The sequence below is a fragment of the Staurois parvus genome, unplaced genomic scaffold (genome assembly GCF_062004578.1).
Source record: "Staurois parvus isolate SC_StPar_1 unplaced genomic scaffold, SC_StPar_1.0 ptg000002l, whole genome shotgun sequence".
Taxonomy (NCBI): Eukaryota; Metazoa; Chordata; class Amphibia; order Anura; family Ranidae; genus Staurois; species Staurois parvus.
In genome coordinates this window covers 4,955,952-4,982,078 of record NW_028317798.1, presented here as the reverse complement: position 1 = coordinate 4,982,078, position 26,127 = coordinate 4,955,952, and the positions used below count along the sequence as shown (strand labels likewise).

At 39.9% G+C, this 26,127-nt stretch overlaps 1 protein-coding gene across 1 annotated transcript in view; it reads right to left on the bottom strand.

Annotated features, from left to right (window-relative positions):
* DENND1A (DENN domain containing 1A) overlaps positions 1 to 26,127 on the bottom strand; it is a gene marked incomplete at its 3' end in the record, with an annotated part of 1,241,355 nt that overhangs the window by 661,016 nt on the left and 554,212 nt on the right. The window contains exon 10 of the mRNA XM_089664905.1: positions 6,706 to 6,806. Coding sequence (XP_089521031.1) covers positions 6,706 to 6,806 — 101 coding nt within the window. The remainder of the gene's footprint in view (positions 1 to 6,705; positions 6,807 to 26,127) is intronic.

Here is a 26,127-nt window from a genome sequence, read left to right as displayed (position 1 = left end):
CCTCCAAATAATTGGATTCAGGTGTTCCAACCACATCCATGGCCACAGGTGTATAAATCAAACACCTAGGCATGCAGACTGCTTCTACAAACATTTGTGAAAGAATGGGTCACTCTCTCTGGAGCTCAGTGAATTCAAGCGTGGTACTGTCATAGGTAGCCACCTGTGCAATAACTCCAACCGTGAATTTCCTTGCTACTAAATATTCCACAGTCAACTGTTAGTGGTATTATAAGTTCATGTGCATGTAAAGGCAGGCGCTCCAATACTTTTAGCAATATAGTGTAAATGCATTTTGTGCTTTCTCCAGTGCTTTTTGCAGTTTGTTTTGCATTTTTCTACACACGTTTTTAAAGCGTTTTTACCGAGTTTTGTTCAGCCCTTTTTTTTTCTGTTAAAGTGGAAATTGTTTTTGTTGCTGAGCAGAATACAAATTCAAAATGCAGCAAAAACGCACTACCATGCATTTCAGCAGCTTCTCCATTGAACTCTATTGTAGCAAAATCTCTGTCCTTTGCTTTTAAAAAGGTCCCTGACCCTTTCCAAAAATGCAGCAGTTCAAAAAAGCAGAAACGCACTACAGGAAACCATGTTATATGGACTGTAGTGCGCTTCTGCAAAAAGCACTAAAAAATGCATTGGTGTGAACGGAGCCTTAAGAAACACAGCTAAGTTTCCATCCTGCCTACACAGCCTGTGAATTGACAATGAAGGGGAAGAAGCAGACTTGTGAGGTCATTCATCTGCTCTCTCCTCCTTCCAGAATGTTTCTTGTCAGCAGATGTGAATTATCCATTGAAGGATTTGTAGTTCTGTCCTTCCATACCCAAGATTTACACAGTTCTGACAGACAGAACAGCCACTCTGAGAACCTGTCTTTCTCTGCTGCAGCTAAGAAACACAGCTAGTTCTCCACCCTCCTTGTAGCCTGTGAATGGACAATAAAGGGGAAGAAACAGACTCTTAAGGTCATCTATCTGTTCTCTCCTTTTTCTTTCAACATGTTCCTTGTCAGCAGATGTGAATGTAGAATAGCTGAATGATTAAAAAAGTCTCCCTTTCCCAGTCGCAGCACTAGAGGCTATACCAAATTGCAATATTTATTGCTAGTTGAATTTAAAATACATTTAAAAGGACTTTTTTTCCCCCATTCATACTTACCTAGGCAGAACTGTCCCCTGCCAGCTCTAAGGGTGAGAACTCAGCAATCACATGACCAATCACATGACCGCTGATCGCTGAGTTCTCTCTGCTCTGAGCTGAGAGCAGGACTGTCAGTCACCTCCATCTGCTCCACCCCCTTCCCCCCCAGCACTCACTGGAGCGCTGGGCTGTGGAGGGGGAGGGAGTGGCTGGCTCAAGCTCTCAGCGCTTCGCTAAGAGGCTGAGTCAAGTGCTGCTCCAGACTCTGGGGTGGATCCCGACTTTGAAGTCGGGATCTTTCCGCAGCCTGGACCGGCTGAGTGAGGTCAGCCCACAGTGAACTTCAGTCCGCAGTCAGCTGAAAACGGGTCACAGGAGTGCAGAACGAACTGCATTCCTGTGATCCACAAGAGAAGTACAGCCAAAAAAGCTTTGGCTGTACGTCTCCTTTAATGTTTTTTTGTTTTGCTTTTTTTGTTTAAATATATAACCATATTAGCTGGTGTATTTTCTTGAATTATTTACTTAGGCTATATATATATATATATATATATATATGTTTTTTTTAAAGCACCCCTAAAGCTGTCTGTATTTTTGCAGAAACGTTAGGTATTTGAAAAATGTTATATCTGATAATAACACAAACTAGAACTGCAGAAAATGTTTTGATACCAATCATGTGTGCATTACTTGATAGGAAAAAGGAGAACACAGCAAAAATCACAAAGGAGTTAAAAAAAATGAAATGGGGGAAAAAAAGCATCTAGATTCCAGCAAACACTTTTCTCATGCAGCATCATTAGTGTAAAAGTTAAAAGCACAAACAAAGCAGTGGGAGAACCATCCACTGTTTTCCATGTCTCCCACAGAGCAGCTTCCTTAGTAACTTAATTATAAAATGTGATGAGGCATGAGCTCGCATAGGACTGAGCGCAGTGCGGACTCTCTCACTGGAGAATAAGGATCTACAGGCTCAAGGAATCCTGCAGCGTATGTTTGACTTACGTGTCTTTTCTCTGTTGTGTTGATTCTTCTCTACACGGCAATTATACTCATTAAAAGCACACACAATTAAAAGCATCTCTGTCCCAATCACTGTACAATTTTGCTGTGTTAAGTCCAAATACATCTACTATGTGGGAATTTAGAAAAAGTCCATTAACACTTCTTTGTTTATTTAAAAAAAAAAAAAAAACAGCTACAGGTTTGAAAACAAAATGACAACTAATAGGCATACACAATAATACACAATGATATTGTTCACCCCATAGGAAATTTACAGAAATTCATACAAAAAAACCTATTCCCTCTAAAATTTTGTTGTGACTTCGAAAAGAAAAATTAACTTACATAAACACATACTGTTTAACGTACAGTATCCTTTCTCTTTCTGTCTATGGATGATGGCACTGTAATTATCTTCATTTTTAAAAAACCTAAGTACCTTTTGTCCTAATCAACCTACGAATGTCACACGACCCAGTTCCTTCCAAGCCTGTCTGCTGGGAAACCGTGATAAAAGGAGCTTCTGGTCCTCTGCTGCTGGTCACATGTTCAAAAAATGTTTTTTTAAATTGCCATACATATATAAATTGAAATAAAATCTTTATTATTTTTGGCAATAACCTAGTGTGAGTGGATTTCTGCCAGTCACAGGCTGTGTCGTGCCCCTCCAGCCTGTCTAAATTTTGTGTGGATATTCTCAGAATAGGAGGGAGGTGTAGCCTCCATCAGTCAAGATGTAACATCCTGCCCATTGTATTTAGCTGTTCAAGAAAAAAATGTTATATTCCCCTGGGACTTTGTATGGCAAAAACTACAGTGAGTATACAAGAGTATAAAACAGTAAAGTTTATTACAAAAAATGATTGCAATAGTTTTTTGTAATAAACATTACTGTTTTATACTCTTGTATACTCACTGTGTTTTTTGCCATACAACGTCCCAGGGGAATATTATAAGTTTTTCTTGGTCTTTATATATTGGGATGTTGGCAAAAACAGTTGAAATTCTGGGACAATTTACCATTTTCTTCATTTTGTATTGTATTTAGCTGTGGACATGGAGAAGGAGAGAGGGGGTGGGCCATCATTTTTCAAAGTGCATACGTCCACGCATGTGAATCTATAGTCATATGGGCTGCTCAGATGTGAGCAAAGACAAAATGCTCAGCATAGAAACACACTGAAAAGTGAGCATGTGCACTTGCTGCCAATGGCTGTTCTGAAAAATCCCCAGCTGCACTGGGGATATGGACAGGTGGGAGACATAGAGAACAGCCACGTCAACCAAGTTTTTTCAGAATACAAAAATCAAATCCCAAAGTGTCTGAGGGAGTATGAACAGCATAAAATACAGCACTTATTGATAGTTTTTAATTATGTGGGTTTAATGACACTTTTAAATAACCAAGGCAACCCTGAAACAACTGTAGGACTTGGATCCACAAAACTGCTTGTCTCTGAAAATGTACACCCCAAATTGGAGGGTCAGTATTTTGTAAGGCCTGATGTCAAAGTCCACTTGGGATCTCTAAAGAGAAACTCTAGTGTATTTCTAATGGTCTGATTATTGATGTTACTAACATTCTTATTGGGATTGAATGTTTGACTAAAAAAGTTGCATTATGCTTTTTTGGAACCCCATTTAGGTATAACCTCTGCAATGTTCTATTTACATAAATAAAAAACAAAGGAATTGAAGGCAGATCCATTAAAAAATGGGGACTCCCAGGTATCCTGTACTGGATAAGATCCCTGTTGTGGATTTGGCAGGCCATGTATTATGTGAATACAAACCTTTAATGGAATAGAGTATCTGCTGGATACCCATGCAGGATGAGATCAGAATTAACTGCTTTGTCAGGTTCAGTTTAGAATCTACACATAATGAAGTCTTATTTAAATGGACATTAGAGACTATTTTCTGTTAATTGGATGTTAAAGACTCTGTCCTGTTTAAATAAAAAAATAAAAGAAAACAAAAAGTGGGTTGATAATTACTTACTCTACCGCCTCTACCCTGGACCTTTTTTTCCTCTTGCAAACGATATCGATCTAGGTATAAAGCCTCTTCTTTTGTATGTTATGCTTTTTTTAAATTTTTGGCTCTTCAACAGGGTCCCTTTAAACATTTGTTTATGTGAATGTCAGACATGTTGGGGGAATGGGTGTCATCAGAACAGAAAGACAAGAAAACGACAAAAAAAAACCCTGAAAGGGCACTGATCATTCCCCACTAAAAAAATGTGTTTTTGTTACCATCTTTACTAGAAATTTTTATCAATTGCTGTGCCTTCAACCCCATGTTAGCTGGACAGCAAGTGAAAAAAATCTCTCCAGACAGCATTGAAAACAATGTTAACGTTCCGACTTGTCCCAAAAAAAAAATCCAGTGTCAATTTGAGGCTGCAGCCAGTTAGAGCCCCCCACTTTGGCTCTCATCCCCAGCACTGTCAATCCGCTGAAGAAGAGAGAATGGAAAATGATCGGAAGTTTGTCCCTCCACTACTGGAGACCAAAACTGTTCGTGTCAACCCGGTCAATGTGCTGGAGGTGAGAAATGAGCACTCCCTCAGCACAGAATGTTTAAGCATCCATGGAGTCATATGTGTGGCACATTGGCATTAAGGTTCACCCTCTTTGCTGCTGCACATTTGCATCACATTGACAGAAAAAGGTTAAAGCTACACTCCATTTAAAATGTAGTTAAAAATCCTCTCCCTCCACCCACCAGTTTAAAAGAAAACCAAATCAGCAATCAAAACTCTAAACACTCCAACACTGCACTTCATGTCCGCCTATGGTTCCAACTTCCAGGCTGAATGATGCTCAGGGCCCTGACAGCCCTTTCAAAAAAGTGAATGTATTGAATGTATAAAAAATACACAAAAAATTAAGCTGGACAATTATGAATAGAATCAATGTTTAAAAAACACCTTGACAATTGATACTTAAAGTGAAAGTAAACTCCTTTTTTCATCTTTTAGCTACAGGTAAGCCTTTAATAAGGCTTACGTGTTGGTACTGTAAATATCTCCTAAACATGCATCATTTAAGAGATATTTACTCTAAAAGCGACGGTGAGGTCACCGGCGCATGCGCACTGCGCTCTCAATAGATGGCGTGCCAAACATTGAGAGAGCTGTGTCACGGCCAAAACTCCCTTTGCATATGCACGGAGTGATGACAACATGGCCCGGCCAATCAGATGGCCGCAACTCACGAACCCAGAAGGAAGACTGGGTGAAGATGGAAGCCTCGGCGAGCTGTGGCAGTGCTCCGCTGGAGGGCTTCGTTTTCAGGTAAGTCATGCATAAAGTGCTAGTATGCGATGCATACTAGCACATTATGCTCTTAGCTTGCAGGGAGAAGATTTTTTTCGTGGTTTACTATCGCTTTAACAAAAGCTGACTACAGTAACATACTCGAGGACACCCAATTTCCTTTTGCACGTAATTTAGTGATCTGGGAAATTTATTTTGCTACCAATTTGTAATGCAGGAGAGTTATTCCCCAACATATTCATTGTAGATTCACTCACATAAATAAAGCCTGATGTGAAAAATGTCAATTCTAGGAAGTATTGGGAACCTAAAAAGTTTAAGGACCCATTCATACCATCACTACACCGCAGTAATTCACAGCGACAGTTCACTTTGACCACCAGCCTTATGATTTAAACATATATTCATAACACAAAAAAAGCACAAATCCTGGATGAGTCCATAACCAGTCTTTTTTTTTTAGTCTGGTTTACTAGTAATTCATAGTAACGTGTGCTACACGCACTGGTGCAACCCCAACGCACCTGTACAGCACACTTGCATTGTGTAATATGGCAACTATAACCTGTATTGCACTTTGTAAAATGTTGCATTCATAATTATTGATGCATTGGGCAGCCCATTCGTATCAATGGGTTATCCTAATGCAATGCACGCTAAAGCACAAACCAGCATGCATAAGTTTATGAATGAATAGGCCCTTAGGAGAAAAGGAGCCTATGAAAAGGCAGTGTAGCTTCTCTTGTATTTCCAAATATATGCAATAAAAACCTCTGTTTATACCTTGAACATAGATTCAATCTCATTATATTTTCTTGTGCTAATTATGTTGTAGTGTAGGGGAGCCTTCCCTGCCGTCAGAATACAATGATCAGTGCTGCCTGCTATAGCCAGCAGCGCTGTTTGATCTGGAAAAACCAAACAGGCTGGTTGTACTGAAGTCGATTGGTAGATTTACTTCTGTACAACCAGTCCCTGCTGACCCAGCCAAATATCAATCCATGTATGGCTGGCATAACTCATAAACAGCAGAGGCACTGTGTTATCATCTCAAACCAGAAGGTACAAGCTTGTTGGATACCTAGTAGATGAACAAGTATTTTCCATACTTGCAGAATTTTAAAAGGGATAACACATGGGGTAATGTACATGCATTGTAGAGGTATACTGAATATAATTTTTTCTTGTTTGATTTGCCTAGAACTACATGTAAATACAACAACCTAACCCAACTGAAATTTACATAAAGAAAGTATGAGTGATGCAATCAGACCTACCAGCAGTAGTCCAGCAGATGTGGAGGAAGAACTGGGATGTAAACATGTTGCCAGTACATAGGGAACAACATTGAAGAAGATCCATGGATGCAGGCAGTCAACTGCAAGATAGCACAGATTTTATAGTGAATACTCATATAGTGAAAACCAGCAAATAAAGAAACCGAGTACACTTAAAAAGCAAGATACTGTTCAAAACAAAGAGGTGCTGAAATAATTTAGTATTACCAATTGACATTCTATCAAATCCACTTGAATGTGAGATCATTTGGTTTGTATACCAGTTCCTGACATGTAGAACACTTTTATAGTAGCATAAACATGGTGTTTTTTGTTTTCCTGGATTTTCCAGGTTCACTTATGGAATACCAAGGAAGACATGAAAAAAATATTGAAATCTCTGCATATCAGACATTGTAATACCATACAAATAAGATGTTTGTACTTACCATAAAATATTTTTATTTAAGTACATTGAGGGAAACTAATGTAGTTGTTCTTACTGTAGATATGTGGCCGTGGCTGTCGGCCCTTAAAAGGACACAGCAGAGCATCACTACCCTGGCCACAACTTATTTTCACCTTCTTCTGGAGATTGACAGTGCTGGGGATGAGAGCCAAAGGGGGCTCCAACTGGCTGCAGCCTCAGGTTGATACTGGAGCTTGCCCCTAGCAACAGGGGAGTAGATTTGCTGCTGTGGCATCCAAGATTTAGCCCTGCCAGCCAAACCCAACGGGGAAGACAGGCAGCTGGGAGCCTATTAAACGGAGGGAGTTGGAGCCAAAGGGAGAGTCATGAGGGACACGGGAAATGCAGCCAAGGAAGAAATAATTCCAGGCATATGAGCCAGGCAGCCAGACAATCTGAAGGGAACTTGACCCTCCACTGGGAGTTGAAACTGCCCCAGTGCTGGCAGTCCTTAGTTAATCTTACACTGACCAGTTGCTTTGCTTCTCCTCACACAGAGAGCAGTATGAGAGGTAGAGTGATCTGTGCCAGTCTGTGAGTTTTTGGATATTTTACTGTAATTTAACTGTAAAACACAACACTTCAGCCATCTAGAAGTCCCTGCTAACCACATCTGTCCCAGTGTCACCGGTGCAGCTATCAACATTTGTACCACTGTCACTATCACAACACATAACCACCAAACCAATGCATCACTAACCAATACTTGACCACTATCACACAATAGAGTGTCACCAGCGCAGCCATCAACATTTGTCCCAGTGTCACCAGTGCAGCAATCAACATCTGCCCCAGTGCCACCAATGCAGTCTTTAACATCTGTACCAGTGTCACCATCGCACCACTACCTGACCACCATCACACAGTTCAGTGTCACTAGTGCGACCATCAACATCTATCTCAATGTTACCAGTGTAGTTATCAACATCTGCCCCAGTTTTACAAGTGCAGCTACCAACATCTATACCAGTGTCACCATCACAACAGCACCTGACCACCATCATACCAGTACAGTGTCACCAGAGCCGGTGTAACTTGAACACCATATGAAAAAAAAAGTATTAAAGTGAGGAGGCCTTTCAGATCCTTAGCATGACCAATGAGAGCAGTGGGGAGCATTCAGTCAGATTTGGATTTTGTATTTGAACCCGTGGAGATATACCAATAATTCAAATTTGTTTTATGCCTGTCCATTTGGGGGGAGGCCTGTCACTGTTGATGAATTCAAAATCTTTATGGACCTTACACTAAATATGGGACTCCAAAAAAACAAAGAAACAAATAATTTCACTCCCACTGGTCCACACACTCCATTCACCATATGTCACTGTATTCCTCTTATGAGGACACTCTAGGCAACAAATATATGATTTCTAGGAATTCAATAACAATTCCCTGTGCCCAACCTAGAAAGGGAGCAGTGGAAAATTGGGAACTTGTATCACCTCTGTTCAATAAGGAATACCACCTCTATGTGGACAATGTTTATACCAGCCTGCTTCTTTTTGGACATTTTATCTGCAGTAAACTGTAGCTTGTTTTACAATGCAACCAAATCAGAAAGGCTTCCCACAAAGACTGGTCTCCATAAAGCTGGAAAGGGGGAAGCTAGCCAGTTTGTGGAATGAAGATGTTTTGTCCTAAAATTGAAGGATAAGCAGGAAACCTAGGCCCTTTCTTTTATCCACAAAGACAACTCAGGCAATCTAAGGAAGGCACAGTCCTCTCCAAAAACCTGAGAGTATACTCAGGGCGGTGGATAAGGGACTACCACCAGTCCTCCTGTAGGGGGCCCGCTCAGCTGAGTGAATCAGATGTGGGAAGGGAGGGTGATCGGCATGGCAGGGGGACAATTACTGTAGCCGTTTCCCTGTATGGCTCTCTCTGCAGCAGCTGAAAGTTGGCTTCTTCTACTCTCCCTTCCACTAGCTTTCAGCTGCTGCAGAGAGCCATACAGGGGAACGGTTACAGTAATTCCCCCCATTGCTCCTATCACCCTCCTTGTACACTATAAATTTCCCCCTGCTGCCCAGGCCCCACTGTGTGCCCCCACCCTCGCAGTGCTGCCGGCTCCCCTTCTCTCCTCACCAGCAGCTGTAAGCACACAATAGGATCCTTCAGACTGGAGAGTGTCACATTTACCCGCCCCTTCCTTTCCTGAATGAACACAATGAGTGATTTCTATCAGTCACTCACTGTGTTCATTCATAACTAAAGCATAATACACTTTTTTTTAATATGAGGGGGCCCTGTCAAGTTGGCTGTATGGGGCCCAATGGATTCTAACCGCAGCACTTGGCATATTTGAATACAATCAATTCATGGGAGGTGTAGATTATAACAAAAAAAGATGCAGCCTGCCAGGTGACCAGAATATCCATTGACTGTCCAGATATCTATTCCAATTGGCATTTTACAATATCTACATTATCTATCATAAGTCCACAGAAAGACCTGGTTTCTACCTAAACTATGAACAGGAGATTGTAACAGCCCTTATGAAATCTTCAGCCTGAGGCAGTCAGCAGACTACATGATAGACACTTCCCAGATATTATCCCTCCTACCAAAATAGGCCAAAGGTCCCCCCCCCAAAAACATTTTGTGCATGCAATGAAGATGGGATAAGGTGTAACACATTACCATTGTCCCTTGCAACCTGGCCTGTGCAAAGGAGACTGCTTCTACCGTTTTCATACTTCACTAGAATATTAGTGAAGGTTTGCTAAAAGGTATTTTTCATGTGTCTGACTACCTGCCTTTTCCCTGAAGTCCTCTGTGCTGACCATTTGTCTGTTTTCTTAACCACATTTTTGCCTGGATTCACCATTCGCCTGTATACTGACCATGTCTGCTACTTGCTGGCTGAATTGACCCTGGCCTGTTTATATACCACATTTCTGTCTTTTGCCTGAACTGACCTCATCCTGTTATTTGACCATGTTTTTGCTTGCCACCTAGAATGATCTTTTGGCTGCTGTGATAGTGCCACTGTAGTAATAAGATTGAAGACAACACAGGGCTCTCACATATGCAGAATGAGCGGCTACAGAGCTTTTAGTTTTCTCCAGGATTCCTGCATCAAGGTCTGGATTCTGGAGGCTTCGAAGAGCTTTGGGTAGGACGAAGCCTCTACCCCTGTGTCCAGGTCTTACCTGACCGTGGCACAAAGCCTAATTACTAGAACAGCAATAAGCTGCAAATGTTCAGAGAAAGCTGTAAAAAGGTGCAGTTGTACAAAAGTACAGGAGTACTATAAGGCAGTCTGTGGGATCATTCCAGAGGGCTGAGTCTGATGTCTGAGCATTGGTGCTGCGACAAGAGCCAGGAGGCCGATTATCATTTGCCTTTGCCTGCATACTAACCATGCCTCTGTCTGCCCCTTGAACTGACCCTGGTCTATTATTCAAACATATTTCTGTCTGCTGCCTGGACCAATCCTTCGGCTATTTGCTGACCATATCTCTGCCTGCGGTCTGCACTGACCCATTTGCATGTCCCACTGGCTACGTTCCTTGAGACACCAGTTCCACCCAACCTCTGCAGACAACTGCATTACTGGAACACAGGTACTCTTTTGTTTACCCTTTGATCAGCCTCCTGTGCTTCCTGGCCTGTGAAAAAAGCACTGCACTATTTTTTTTTTATGGTTGAACTGAATGGCCTTTTGTCTTTTTTTCAGCCAGACTAACTATGCAACTATATAACTATGTAATTATAGTACTTTTTTCTAAACAGTGTGGGCTGATTTTTTTTTGTGGTTTTGATAATCAGGTTGCAATGTCAAAAACATAATACATAGTCCTAACAATGAAAAGTTCTTACACATTTGGGGTGTAACTCAAGGTATGCCTATGCTGTGTGTTAGAAATATCTTGCAAATTGACAACTTTGAAATAAAATGACATATTCAAAAGACTCATTAAGCCTCTTAGAACATATGTTGGCTTTCCAAAATGTGGTCATGCAGTGCCTATATATGCCTATGCCATATAGGAGAAAAAAACTTGTTAATATTACAATTTTGTGAGAAAAAAAATTCTATTTACTTCCATTTTTTTCCAAAGAATTGTGGGGAAAAAATAACTTCATAAATTCACCATGCTTCTTACTAAATACCTTGGACTGTCTATTTTTCAAAAAGGGGTCATTTTGGGGCATTTGTATAGTCCTAGCATTTTAGGGCCTTAATAAATGAGATAGGCAGTTAGTACATTAGGACTGATCAATTTTCAAATATATATACTGTATTATAGTTTTTAGACACTATAACATTCACACAGACTAAATAATATACACTGATTTTTTTTTCCACCAGAGAAATGTAGTAGAATACATTTGACCCAAATTTATGAAGAAAGATTATTTATTTGCAACATTTTATAACAGAATCTAAAACCTTTTTGTAGCCTTTTTTTCTTTATATAGCAAAAAATACAAAATATCAGTGGTTGGTAAATACCACCAAAAGAAAGTTCTATCTGTCTCAAAAAATTATAAAAATTTTATTTGGGTACAGTGTTGCATCACTAATTGACATTCAAGTGTAACATCTCTGAAAACTGAAAAATGGCCTGGGCAGGAAGGAGGTGAAACAGTCCGATCTTGAAATGGTTAAACAAAAAGACTTTATGGTAAGTACAAAAAAAACTTAATTTTTTTTGTAGTCCATTAAGAGACACATGAGTGTAGGGAAAGTGCATCCAGCAGCAACCACCACAGGTTATTTCTGGCTGTGCAGAGAGCATCCACCCGCTGAGAACCGCGGAAGGAACTGCTGTGACAATCTGTACCTAATTGCCAGTGTGAATGTAGCCTAACGCTCATATCTGTCATTACCTCTTTCCAAGTCTTGTGAAGGAAAGACTTTGCCAATTTTAGGGCAGGATTGGAGATCCATCATGTCAGGGAGATCTTCGCTTGACTGGACAGAAACATTAGGAGGTCCATGTTTGGATATGCTTATTCTATGTCTTTAGGAAGTTTGATTGAAAAGGTCTGCAGTGAAATTGAGCAAAGGAGACTGCCCCGAGAGAGACCACCCCAAAGCCCAGAACCCTCATTCAGAAGTGAATTGAGGAGTGATATTGTGACCTCAAGTCCAAAAGCTGGACCTGTAAGAGGCAATCTTTTCATAAGGGAGGAGGGTATTGACTTAATCTGTATCCAAAATTAGACCCAAGTACTCCAGAGGATGTGATGGCTGGAGAGAAGACTTTGGAAAGCTGATTATCCAAACCAAAGGTTTAAAGTAACTAGATGGTCCTTTGGACTTTGTCAAAAGGTCCTTGCTGAGAAGTCCTTCAGCAGAAGGTTGTTCATGTAAATTGGACATGAATGCCCTGGGTTTGTAGAAAATCCAGTAGCAGTGAAAGAGAATACTCCCATTTGGTTTTGTGACTGAACAGGTTTGAATGGAGACCTTGAAACCATTCTTCTAAAGAAACTGGTATAACCACTCCTTGTGCCTGAATATAGTACAAGATAGTCATCAAATCTGCCTTCCTTTGGTTTGAAGCTGGCAGTATTAAAGGTGAAAAGTGATGAAGGGGCAGGCATAGAAACTGTATTTTGCACCTCTTTGAAATGTCAGATTGAACCCAGAGGTCCAGGACATCTTGAATCCAGATTGCTGAAACTGTCAACAGACATACCCCTACTCCACTGAGTGGGGGAGCACCTTCATTGTGAAGAGGGCTTCTGGCAAGGCCTGGTGAGCCAGGGATTGTGATGATAGGAAGTGTTAAGCCTCAATCTAACAACACCGAAGGAGAATGGAAAGATCCTTTTCTTTGTTTAAAGGTAGAAGCCAAAGTAATAGGAGACTTAGACTTTTTCCATGTCAGTTAGGAGAACCTTACCTGCATGTTAGCTTGATATATTTATCAAGGGATGCTTCTAAGAGGTATTCTCCATCAAAGGGAATGCGTAGAAGACATTTCTTACATACATGTTCAGCAGACCAAGCTCTTAACCACATGACCCTGTGCATGTGCACAGAAAAAAGGGAGATTCTTGAGGCTTGTCAAATGACACTTTCAAGAGCATGAACAAAAAAACAATAGGGTTGAAGTAATCAGCTGTAATTGTTCTAAGAGTGCAAGGTACTGGTCTCTATTCACACATCTTGACCAGTTAGCAATAGTGTGGCAAATAGACATGACAGCATTGCCAGCTGTGTGGCTGGACCTGCAAGAGCAAATAAGGCCTTTTAAAAAGGCTTCAAAACACCTATCAACCGAGGGAACATTCTCAATACGAACTATGAGGTGTTTATTGATAAATGAAATAGTTGGGCCAAAGTCAGAACAAAAACGTTTTTTCTGTAGGATAAATATCAGCAAAAAAATTGTAACTTGAGAAATAAAAATGGTTTCAGGGCAAAGGGAATCCTCCAATGTAAAAAATGATCCAGCTCTGATTCTTGAACAGAGTCAAGGGAAAATAAGGACAAGCACTGTTGGTCTCTGGAAACTTAAAGTTCTGTAAGTGACAAAAGTTTTTCAAATAATTCAGACACAGTAGCAGAGAAATCTGCATTTTCTGATAGAACTCTATGGTGTGTGCCTGAGAGGAAGCCAGAATCAGAATACGACATTGCTCCAGGACAAAGGAAAAGCTATCATCCTGAACAGTATTCTGTGTTTCGGTATGTTTATAGGCCCTTTTGTCACAGCATCTCTGTGCCTGTGGTCCTTCACTGCTAATGAAGAGATCCCTATGTTGGTACTAAAAGGTTTAGGTGTGTCGAATTGATGGCATTTGTGTGTCCAGAGAAGGAGCTGCTATAACCCTGGTGCTCAGCATGTTCCTGTGGCAGTGTCTCTGTAGAAGATAGCCATGGGTATGCAGCAATGTGCGTTCTCAGCAAAAGAGGCAGGTGGAAGCAGGTCATCTGGGAGGCGTGATGCAGTTACTTAATTCTGTCTACATTACTGCTTGCCAGCTAAGCTTTCAATTTCTTAAGGTAGCAACTGGATTTCAGTATGCTTACATATATTAGGGCATATTTTTACGGCTGTCGATCTGGCATTCAAACAGTCTCTGCAGGTGAATTATAAAGGTCCAGTTTTAAATGCCAGTGATTGATTCTTCCCCAAAAAATCTTTGGTGAAAGTCACACTTACTGCTTTATAAAACAGACCTTTTAGTATATTGCTTTACTCTTTACAAATTAAATTTTGTAATTTTAAAATATACTCTTTTCATTGACATGAAATGAAACATAAAATAACCATCTTGGACAAATATTTTTATGGACTTTCGAAGTGCTTAAGACTTTCCTATGATTTTACTTTTTATTTTAGTTCTCATTCACAATTAAGATCTCAGTGACATCACTATGAAATAGGGTTTATATCTTGTCTGGTTTCCTTGGATCTGTGCTAAGTCAGTGAGATGACAAATTAAGCAAACAGTTTATGTGTGTGTGTTTACCCATTCACAATAGAAGAAACTGCATCTGTGTATGTTTGGGAGGCTTCCAGTTACAAGGTCTTGCCTTCTGCTGAGCACAGTTTGAGATAAAATAATGCAGCTTGTTCTCTATGATGAAACACGAAGAGTCTGGTGCACATCCTCCATCACTGGCAGACCACCAGCATCTCAGATGCAAAGCTCCTTCACTTTACATCTTTAGCACAACAGGATTAAAATGCTGCCACTCTTCCTAACTGGACACTAATTTGTCCTACCTATATGTCATTGAAAAAAAAAAAAAACAGGTTATTTAGCATGTCTGTCATTGATGAGACATAGATGCTTAGCAAAATCTTTTAAGTCACAGGCTCATTTAAAAAGCTTTAAATGGGCCATATAAAAAATATACTGAAATTAAAAAAAGGGAATCTAAAGTGCATGTTAACACAAGAGCTAAAAAGTTATATATTGTAGCTTACCATATATATATTTATATATACACTATATTGCCAAAAATATTAGGACGCCTGCTTTTACACACACATGAACTTCAGTGGCATCCTGGTCTTAGTCCGTAGGGTTCAATATTGAGCTTCAACTCTTCTGGGAAAGCTGTTCACAATGTTTAGGAGTGTGTCTATGGGAATGTTTGATCATTCTTTCAGAAGCGCATTTGTGAGGTCAGGCACTTATGTCGGACAAGAAGCCTGGCTCACAGTCTCTGCTCTAATTCATCCCAAAGGTGTTCTATCAGGTTGAGGTCAGGACTCTTTATGGACCTTGCTTTGTGCACTGGTGAGCAGTTATGTTGGAACAGGAAGAGGCCATCTCCAAATGGTTCCCACAAAGTTGGAAGCATGAAATTGTCCAAAATGTTTTGGTATGCTGGCGCCTTAAGAGTTCCCTTCACTGGAAGTAAGAGGCCAAGCCCAACCCCTGAAAAACAACCCAACACCCCTCCACCAAGCTTTACACTTGGCACAATGCAGTCAGGCAAGTAGCATTCTCCTGGCAACCGCCAAACCCAAAAATTGGATTGACAGAGAAGTGTGATTCATCACTCCAGAGAACACATCTCCACTGCTCTAGAGTCCAGTGGCAGCATGCTTTACACCACTGCATCCTACGCTTTGCATTGCACTTGGTGATGTAAGGCTTGGATGCAGCTGCTCGGCAACAGAAACCCATTCCATAAAGCTCTGTACGAACTGTTGTTGTGCTAATCTGAAGGACACAAGAAGTTTGGAGGTCTTTAGCTATTGACTCTGCAGACAGTTGGTGACTTCTGTGCACTGTATGCTTCAGCATGCGCTGACCCTGCTCTGTCATTTTACATAGCCCCCCACTTCGTGGCTGAGTTGCTGTAGTTCCCAATTACTTCCACTTTGTTATAATACCACTAACAGTTGAGCGTGAAATACTTAGTAGCAAGGAAATTTGACGTATGGACTTATTGAACAGGTGGCAACCTATCATGGTATCACGCTTGAATACACTTAGCTCCTTATCAAGGTCCTACCTTTCCTCAGGGTTGTGCTGCTCCATGTGCTGGTATCCATCTTAGGTCTGCAAAGCATTGTGGGATCCTTTATGCTTTCAGCCCTCTGCGGCTCCTCCCAGGAGGTGGCGGCTTATCACATTTAAGTCTGCTGTTTGTAGCTGTCCATTGCATTCGTGTCCTGTCTGTTGCACAGCAGCAAGCTCCTGTTCAGTTAACTCATTGCTCTCCTGGATACCGACTTGGCTTTGGCAAAGACTCCTCCTGGCTTCTGACCCCGGCTCTGGTGACCATTCTTCCTGGCTTCTGACCCCGGCTTTGGCTACGATTCCTGCTGGTTCTCGACTTGATTATCCTGGAAGACGACCTCATCCCAAGTCATCCGCTGTTGCTGTCGGACTTGTATAGACTCTTGCCTTGTTTCTGTGTAAATAAACCTACCTTTAATTGCACTTCCTTGTGTGTCTGGCTCCTCGCTCCCTGACAGTCTTTTCATAAACGTTAGTAGAAGCAGGCTGCATGCCTAGGTACTTGATTTTATACATCTGTGGCCATGGAGGTGATTAGAACACCTGAATCCAATGATTTGGAGGGCTGGCACAATACTTTTGGCAATATAGTGTGTGTATATATATTTATATATATATATATATATATACACATACATATACACACACACACACTGCTCAGAAAAATTAAAGAAACACTTTTTTTTAATCAAGTCAATAAACTCCTGGGATATTGATCTGGTCAGTTAAGTAGCAGCGGGGGTTGTTATTTTAATTAACAACAGATGCACTAGATGGCCAACAATGAGATGACCACCAAAACAGAAATGATTTTACAGGTGGAGGCCACTGAAATTTTTTTTCCCCCTACTCATCTTTTCTGACTGTGTTTCACTAGTTTTGAATAGGCCTAGGGTCAGTGTCACTACTGGTAGCATGAGGTGATACCTAGACCCTACAGAAGTTGCACAGGCAGTCCAACTCCTCAAGGAAGGCACATCAATCCGTGCCATTGCCAGAAGGTTTGCTGTGTCTCCCAGCACAGTCTCAAGAACATGGAAGAGATTCCAGGAGAGACAGGCATTTACTCTAGGAGGTTTAGGGTATGGATAGCGCCACTAGAAAACACCTAAACAAAAAAAAAAAAAATATATATATATATATATATATATATATATATATATGAAAAATTTGTAAGTAAAACCTCACCCTCAAAACAAGGTAAAAAGTGACAAAAAATAGAAAACCGGTAGCACTCTTACCAAATAATCATAACAAAAAACCAGCATCAAAACATTAAAGGAAAAATATATATTACTTGAAAAAAGAAAAAAAGTGAATCAAAATCATAGAGCAGAGGACGTCAAGGGACGAACCGCGTAGGTTGGAGCCTTGGAGTGACGTCACCATGCCCAACGAGCTTTCGGCCTCGTCTGACACCAAAGCAGGAATTTTTGAATTTGTGCTGTATAAGCTGTTCAAGCTAGTGTCGGCTTTGACACTATGGAATGTGAGTGTAATTTCTGGAATGTTTTTATGAAAAAAATTTTGGTACGGATTTACACTAGTCCCCTCTCTTTTCTTTTATGAGTTTGTTTGATGTCAAGAAGATATTTATGTTTATTGAATTGCCTCCCAATTGCCGGTCATCAATCTGCAGATCGTTGCTCCCAGAGCAAAAGTGTGTGTGCTGGTTTATAATTTGACCAGCATGTTGCTCTGGTGAGTCTATGTAACCATTTGCCGCCCAGCCTATAGCCGTTTGGCGGCCGCAAAAATGCATTACCTTCCCGGGGTGTACGCCATTTGGCGTCCTCCCACACATGCGCATTTCGCGCGGTTGCAGAGCCGCGCAGCGGCGCGATCTGTCAACGGCCGTATACCTCGGACACAGCCGACGACAGATCTGAGTACCGGCCCCTGTTGCCGGTACCATGTGACCTGCTTTGACCAATCACAGCAGGTCACATGACAGTTGTATACAATGGATGGCTTAATTCATGCCATCCATTGTATAATAGTGTCTAGCTGTGAATGGTCACAGCTAATCACATGCACATGTCATGTGATTAGCTGTGGCCAAATCACAGCTAAGCACAAAAAAAAAAAAACCTGAATGAATCCATTTCATTCAGGTAAATGCTTGCTTATAGCAAAGTAATTCTTTGCTATAAGCAAATTGTGTAAAAAAAAAAAAAACAAATACTGATCACTTCCCTTTGGTCATAGTAAAATATGAAAAAAAATAAAAAAAATAAAAAAAATGTAATAAAAAATAATAAACAAAAATAAAAAAATATATTTATATTTTTTTTTTTCATACTGTCACCAGTCAGTGTCCCTGTTCACCGCCATGCCAGTTATATGATGATGCTGTACTGCACTGGTGACAGTATGTAAAAAAAAAAATTAGTGAAAATAATTTTTTAAATTTTTTCATTTTCCAAAAAATTATGACAAAAAAAATACAACTTCAAAAAACTCGCCATGCCTCTTATGAAGTACGTCGGACTGTCTACTTTACAAAAACGGGTCATTTGGGGGATATCTGTACTGTTCTGACATTCTTGGACCTCAAGAAATTAGATTGGCTGTCGGTACTTCAGGATTGATCAATTTTCAGATCTATATCATAGTTTGTGAACTCTATAACTTTCCTACAAACTAAATAATACATCCTAATTTGGGTTATTTTCACCAAAGACATGTAGTAGAATACATCTTGGCCTAAATTTATAAAGAACAATTATTTATTTGTTAACTTTTATAACAGAAACAAAGAAAATTTTAGTTTGGGTACAATGTTGTATGACCGCGCAATTGTCATTCAAAGTGTGAGCGTGCTGAAACCTGAAAAATGGCCTGGGCAGGAAGGTGTAAAATTGCCCGGTATTGAATTGGTTAATTCATTTGGTGGTTGAATTTTTCATGGAGTTTTTGGTTTTATTTCAAGAATTAACAGTTTGGAGCACTGAAGTTTAAGATAACAAATTTTATTCTCTACCAAGTTGTACATCGGAATTTGAATGATGCAAAAAGTTTTTTTTCATGTATTTTTTTACACTTAAGGACGCTATGATTGGACATATTTTTATGTTTGGTATTGATTTTTTAGAATATATTTTTTTTTTCATGTGAAATTGGACACTTTATTTGTTTGATAAAATAAGTTTATTTTATTTGCATGTAAGATTATATTTTTTGGATTTTGATACACTTTCACTTTTTTCAATTAATATACATTTTATTTTCATGTTTTGATGATTTTTTTTTTGTTAATATTGATTATTTGGTTAGAGCGCTACCTTTTTTCTATTTTTTTTTTTCATTTACTCTAGGAGAGCTGGACAGGGCCATAGAAGGTCCTTAACCCATCAGCAGGACCAATATCTGCTCCCTTGTGCAAGGAGGAACAGGATGAGCACTGCCAATGACCTCCAATAGGCCACTGGTGTGAATGTCTCCGACCAAACAATCATAAACAGACTTCATGAGGGTGGCCTGAGGGCCCGACGTCCTCAAGTGGGCCCTGTGCTCACTGCCCGGCACCATAGAGTTCGATTGGCATTTGCCACTGAACACCAGAATTGACAGGTCCGCTACTGGCACCCTATGCTTTTCACAGATGAGAGCAGGTTCACCATGAGAATGCGACAGATGTCAAAGGGTCTGGAGAAGCCGTGGAGAACTTTGTGCTGCTTTTAACATCCTTCAGCATGATCGTTTTGGTGGTGGGTCGGTGATGGTCTGGGGAGGTATATCCATGGAGGGATGCACAGACCTCTACAGGCTAGACAATGGCACCCTGACTGCCATAAGGTATCGGGGTGAAATCCTTTGACCTATTGCCAGACCCTACGCTGATGCAGTGGGTCCTGGGTTCCTCCTGGTGCAAGACAATGCCCGGCCTCGTGTGGCAAAAGTATGCAGGTAGTTCCTGGAAGATGAAGGAATTGATACCATTGCATAGCCCCCATGCTTGCCTGACTTAAATCCAATAGAACACCTCTGGGATATCATGTTTCGGGCCATCCGACGCTGCCAGGTTGCACCTCAGACTGTCCAGGAGCTCAGTGATGCTTTGGTCCAGATCTAGGAGGAACTACCCCAGGACACCTGTTGGCTCATTAGGGGCATGTCCCCTTGTCAGGCATGCATACAAGCACACGGGGGCCATATAACCATTTTGAGTTGCTGCATTGAACTCAAAATGGACTAGCCTGCTGCATAATTTTTTCACTTGGATTGTTGGGGTGTCTTTGAATTTAGTCCTCTGTAGGTTGATCATTTTAATTTCCATCAACAATGGGGCATCCTTATATTTCTAACACATTACCCAGTCAACATCAGTATGATATTTTTCCCAATTGAAATTGGATGTGTTTTCAAAGTGTTCCTTTATTTTTTTCAGAGCAGTGTGGGTGTGTGTGTATGTATATATATGTATATAAATATATATATATGCACACACACAGTGGATATGAAAGGTCTACACATCCCTGTTAAATGTCAGGTTTCTGTGATGTAAAAAAAGTGAGACAAAGATTAATTATTTCAGAACTTTTTCCACCTTTAATGTAACCTATAAACTGTACAACTCAGTTGAACAACAGACAGACATTTTTTTTTTTTTTCGGGGGGGGGGGGGTAAAAATAAAAAAATAAATAATGTGGTTGCATATGTGTACACCCTCTTATAACTGGGGATGTAGCTGTGTTCAGAATTAAGCAATCACAATCAAAATCATGTTAAATAGGAGTCAGTACACACCCGCCATCATTTAATGTGCCTCTGATTAACCCCAAATAAAGTTCAGCTGTTCTAGTAGGTCTTTCCTGACATTTTGTTAGCCGCATCCTACAGCAAAAGCCATGGTCTGCAGACAGCTTCCAAAGCATCAAAAGGATCTCAGGGGTAGGTAGGGGGCAGTGACAAGGGAAAGGTGGGGAGTTTCTTCACCTATTCTCTGGAAAAAAAAGCCCTGAATAGGCCCATTGCTAACTTAGGGTGCATTGACAACTGCAAATGCACCCTGCCTACGATTAGATGAGAGAACCCCAGCAGGGGTTCCCGCGACTAGCTTCAAGTAGGCAGACCCATTGAATCCAATGGGAAGCAGCCAGTTCCTGCAGCTAATCACATGAAATTGCTCATGCAGCAATGTAAACACTGCTTGAGAGATTACATGTGAGTGGGTGTGATTAGCTGCTACAGATGGCAGCCTACCTTTGCCTTCAATGGGGCTGCCTACTTGCAGCTAGTCATGGGAACCCCTGCTGGGGTACTCATATCTAAAGTGCTTCTAAAAGTTGTTTTGTTTTTTGGGATTTTTTTTACAAAAATAACAAATATGTTATACTTACCTGCTCTGTGCAATGGTTCTGCACATACTATCCCTGATCCTCTTCTTTTTGGGTCCCCTGACGGCAGTACTGGCTCCTTCCCCTTGCTAACTGCACTCAGAGCAAGCCTCTTGCTATGGGGGCACTCAAGCAAGTTTGCTTTCAAGCCAGGCACCTGTCTATTCTCATAGAGTATGGATTGGGCCCGCCCCCGCTCTCTCTTCTTATTGGCTCACTGGCTGTGATTGACAGCATCAGGAGTCAATGGCTTCTGCTGCTGTGTGAGCCAATGAGAGAGAGACCTGGGAGAGCCACGGCTCTCATGCACATCACTGGATTGAGATAGTGTACTAACTGGGTATATGCTGACCATTCAGTAAGCAATTATGGAAATAAATTGGAGGTGTCTACATACTGAACAGTATGGCTATAGTAAATCACCACACAAGCAAAGGACTGTGTTATGAAAGCCTTCCACTGCTATGATATGTGTAGTGGAGGTAAAAATGTGTTATTGATATCAGCCGAACACTTTAATGAAGATTTCTTAATCAAGGAGTTTAGGAATAGATCATTTCATCCTTTTATTTTTATAAAGACATGATAAATACTAAAACTAAATACTAAAACTACCAAACTAAAAATCAGCCAGGCATTACACCTTATATGCTCGGTTTGTCTCCAGCAGAAAATGCCATGTCTTAGTTCCTTAGTAATGTATTGTGTGTCTCCCTACTGTCCATTACACTACACAGTTGTGTAGGAAGTTCCAAAGATAAAGAACCACTTAACCCACATAATACCTAGTATGCACAACTTCACACTGTACTTAACTTCTGACCTCCTTTTATCCAGAGGACACATTAGCATCCCTAAATTCCTTTAGAAAATGCACTAGGAAACTGCCTAATGCATTTAAAGAACAGCTGTGATAATATACAACTGTACCTGGCTAACTTTTTTCAGTTTAAATGCCCCTTTCATCTTTCTGTTCTATAAATGCTAAGAGGAATCCAATCCAAAAAATTACCAGTCTCCAAATAATGTCATTTGTAAATTTAAAACCCTACAACACCATTCATGTTCATTCAGCTAGATGACATATTGTTTGGTATTTAAAGCCCAACATTCAAAACATTATGAATGGATTCTGCCAAAAGTTGTCTGTGTGAGATAACTCTAAAGGCATTAATTACCTTGTTGAATGGAGGTTTGACTTTGTCATAGCAAGAGCAATAAAAGACACAGTTGTTATGTGAGACTGAAACATTGCATGGAACTCTATCAGCAGCATCACAATTAACTACAGCACTATGAGAGAGGCCAGTGCTTCTGACACTCATGTAATTGAAACTATTAGGATATTACCTCAAAACAGATGTAGTGAAAAGAGATAATTACAAATGAAATATATAAATATGCTTAAATAAATCAAGATTCATTTTAATATTCTGAAAGAGATATGACTTCACATGAAGGTATTTATTACATAAAACAGGATACGTGTGTATATGTTAATGGGGTTGCTTATCAAACCAGGCATATTATGAGTTTACCGCCAACCTCATGAAAACAGATCTCTTCAATAGCATAAATGCCAATAGTTATTAAAATTATTTGTAAAGCATTTTTGGAACCTTTCTCAGGGATGTGTGAGAGCATTGTATGTCCTAAGCTGAATTTTTGGTTCATTTTTACAAATAGTAAGATTGTTTTAACATGGCACATTTTAATAAGCATCTTTTTTTTTCATGTGGATGGCAAGCACAAGATTTTTCTGCATGATCACTATTTATCAAGCATTATTTGGGCAAGACAACAGGAATGCAGATGTATAATGGCCCAATGTGCACATATATAGTCAGGGTACAGTAGAGGTTGTAAAGCATACACTGGCTAATCTATTAAATGTGCATTGATTATATGTCATTATATATGAACTGAAATTCTGCATGTGTTTTAAAACGTTCGCAATTTCATGTTTTATTGTTATCAAGCATCTAATCAAAATGGATCTATTTTATTTTATTTGATCTTTTAAAGATTAACATTAATCACACAAATGTAGTTTTTAATCTAAGAGTTTAACAGATCTCTATAATGTGATTCAAATTGATTACAATGAAACCACTCAAAAGTGATGACCATTTAAATATCCACCACCAGTATTTGGTAGATGGACCAGCCATTCTAGCTCTGAGTCTGCGTGGATAGGTCTCGACCAGCTTTATAGAAACCATATTTTCTCTTTTTTTGCAAAATTGCTCAAGCTCTGTGAAGGTAGCATGATAATAGCAAGTAAACAGCTGTATTACTATGTCTATGCTGGTAATTCTTTTATAGCATAGATATGTCAATTGTCATTTTTATTTACGTGTTGTGTTTGGAAGATATAGATCTCCCTATTGATTTGCTAATAAACTTGTGGGACTGGTTTATGACCTCAGCACAGGAAACTCGCTACAGAATATGATGTAGCATGAAATAGGGGGAGGGAAAAAGGATTTGGAACCATGTGCTCAAGGACTTGGGAGAAGAAGGAAGCAGTCTGGAAGATACTGGGTTAAAGATGATGATTCCATCATAACGAAATATCAAAGTTAAGTAACTGTTTAGTTTATGTCCTCTACATACATTCTATATGCTTATTTGCTAGGAAAATAGTCAGCTTGTTCATGTTGTTGTCATATTTTTTTATGCTTTGTATGCTTTGAATTGTGTTTCCTGCAGTTGTATGTGCAGCCTGTTTAGTAAAGCACATTAATACACTAGAGTTTTATTTGCCTCCTTGGCTTATACCCTAAAGTGGCCTCATATACACCAAGCAAAACAACAGCCTATTTGATGCCCACCCACTAATTCCCTAATGAACTGAAACTGAGGCTCTGATTTGGCCATTTCAGGACATTAACACAGTTGTTTTTAAGCAACTCTTTTACTTTTGGCTTTATGGGTGATGACAGTTCTCCATGAGCTTGGGGTTCATGTAGATAGCAAAGGGTTTTTATTCAGGACTTCCCTATACTTTGATGTATGCATTCTACCCCTTCCAAGAGTTCCAGAACCTGCTGCAGAGAAGCATTCCTGCAGCAGCATGTGTCTGCCACCATGCTTCACAGTGGGGATGGTGTAAATTTATGCAGACAGAAAACAAAGCTGATAAAAAAATGATACTTTAACAGCATGTACTGTATAGACATATGTGAAATAGACATACAAAATACTGTTTTAAATACACTGCCTTGTATTACTATATAATATGGAATTATATTTGTTACAAAAGAAATAAGCTGTAGGGGCTACAATTTAGCTCTACTGGCTTCCTTTAATTGTGTTCAACATATCTGTAACAAGCCAGAAGCTTAACGCAAACTCTGGACAAATTGTAAACACCCCCCCCCCATGTAGTGGGGCTGTGCCTGCCATGCATGGGTTAACTGCTTGTTTTGTCTAGGGGTGAACACAAAGCCTATAACCACTTGATTCTTCAGAAAACGGTGTTCAACCACATCCAGAAGTGGACTGTTTCACCAGGGAGGCAGGAATATCAGAGACCAGTCTTGCGCTAGGAGGATCGGTAGAGTAGGTGAGTATATCTTGTCTCTGCAATATCATATAGAAAAACGAGCAGTTAACCCATGCAGTGTGGGCACAGACCCATTGCGCGCGGAGAAAAATCTTGGATTTCCTCTTTAATTGGTAACTGTAGGAGATTGATGGTCTACTTTTCACAAATGCATTTTTTGCTTTTGGGACACATTGTTCCTCCACTAATCATGCTCTTTGTTAATTGATCTTGGCTATTGCATGCAGATACAATATCAGTGTGCCTGTAATGCAGCTAGTTTCAGAGCATGCAGAGCAAAAAAGAAAAAAGAAGAAAAAAAAAAAAAGCTTCCTTTCAGTTCCAGTGAGCTTTGATATTCTGTCTAATTTGGCCAATTTTTATTTTCATTTTCACTTGGACTTGTCTCTGTATCTGTTGGACCATCTGTTTACTACCTGCTCCAACCTGAAGCTTGTTTTTTTTTACTATGCCTGTTACCTGCTTCAAAGCATGATCTGAGCTACATGTCTGTACCATGATAAAATATTTTGGGGGCTGCAACCTGAGACTGGCATTTAAGCAAATCCAATCATTCACGTAGAGGTAAAAGTAAAAATTTAGCATTTCCTATACTCTGCACCTCATCATTAGCTTACATCCACTGCTGGTGAAACGGAGGTTTCATCTTGACAAAAATATATCAATTTAGTGTTTTATTTAATACAAAGAGATTTGAGCAACGCTTTTACAAAATAATCAGATGTTACAAAACTAAGGAAATAAGAATTAGAGCCAGAAAAAAACAATTATAGATTTATAATCTAAATGAGTAGAAGGACCTATTCTGAAGAAAGGTTACCCACAAACAAAAACAAACTTGATATTATGCACCGAAGAAAACCACAATGCAAACCAAAATCAGTCAGCGTTTATGATTATCACGACATCAACGATAAGCAAGAATGTTAACATTTGTGAAAAAGTATTATAATTAAAGACTAAAATAGAAAATGCAAAGGAACATTAGAACATGTATCCACTGCTTACATTCCACAGCAACCGACAATAAGGTCAAGAGGACACGATGAGTCTAGAACTATAGTTGACTCCATGAGAGCATAAGGCCAAGAGATCTGCA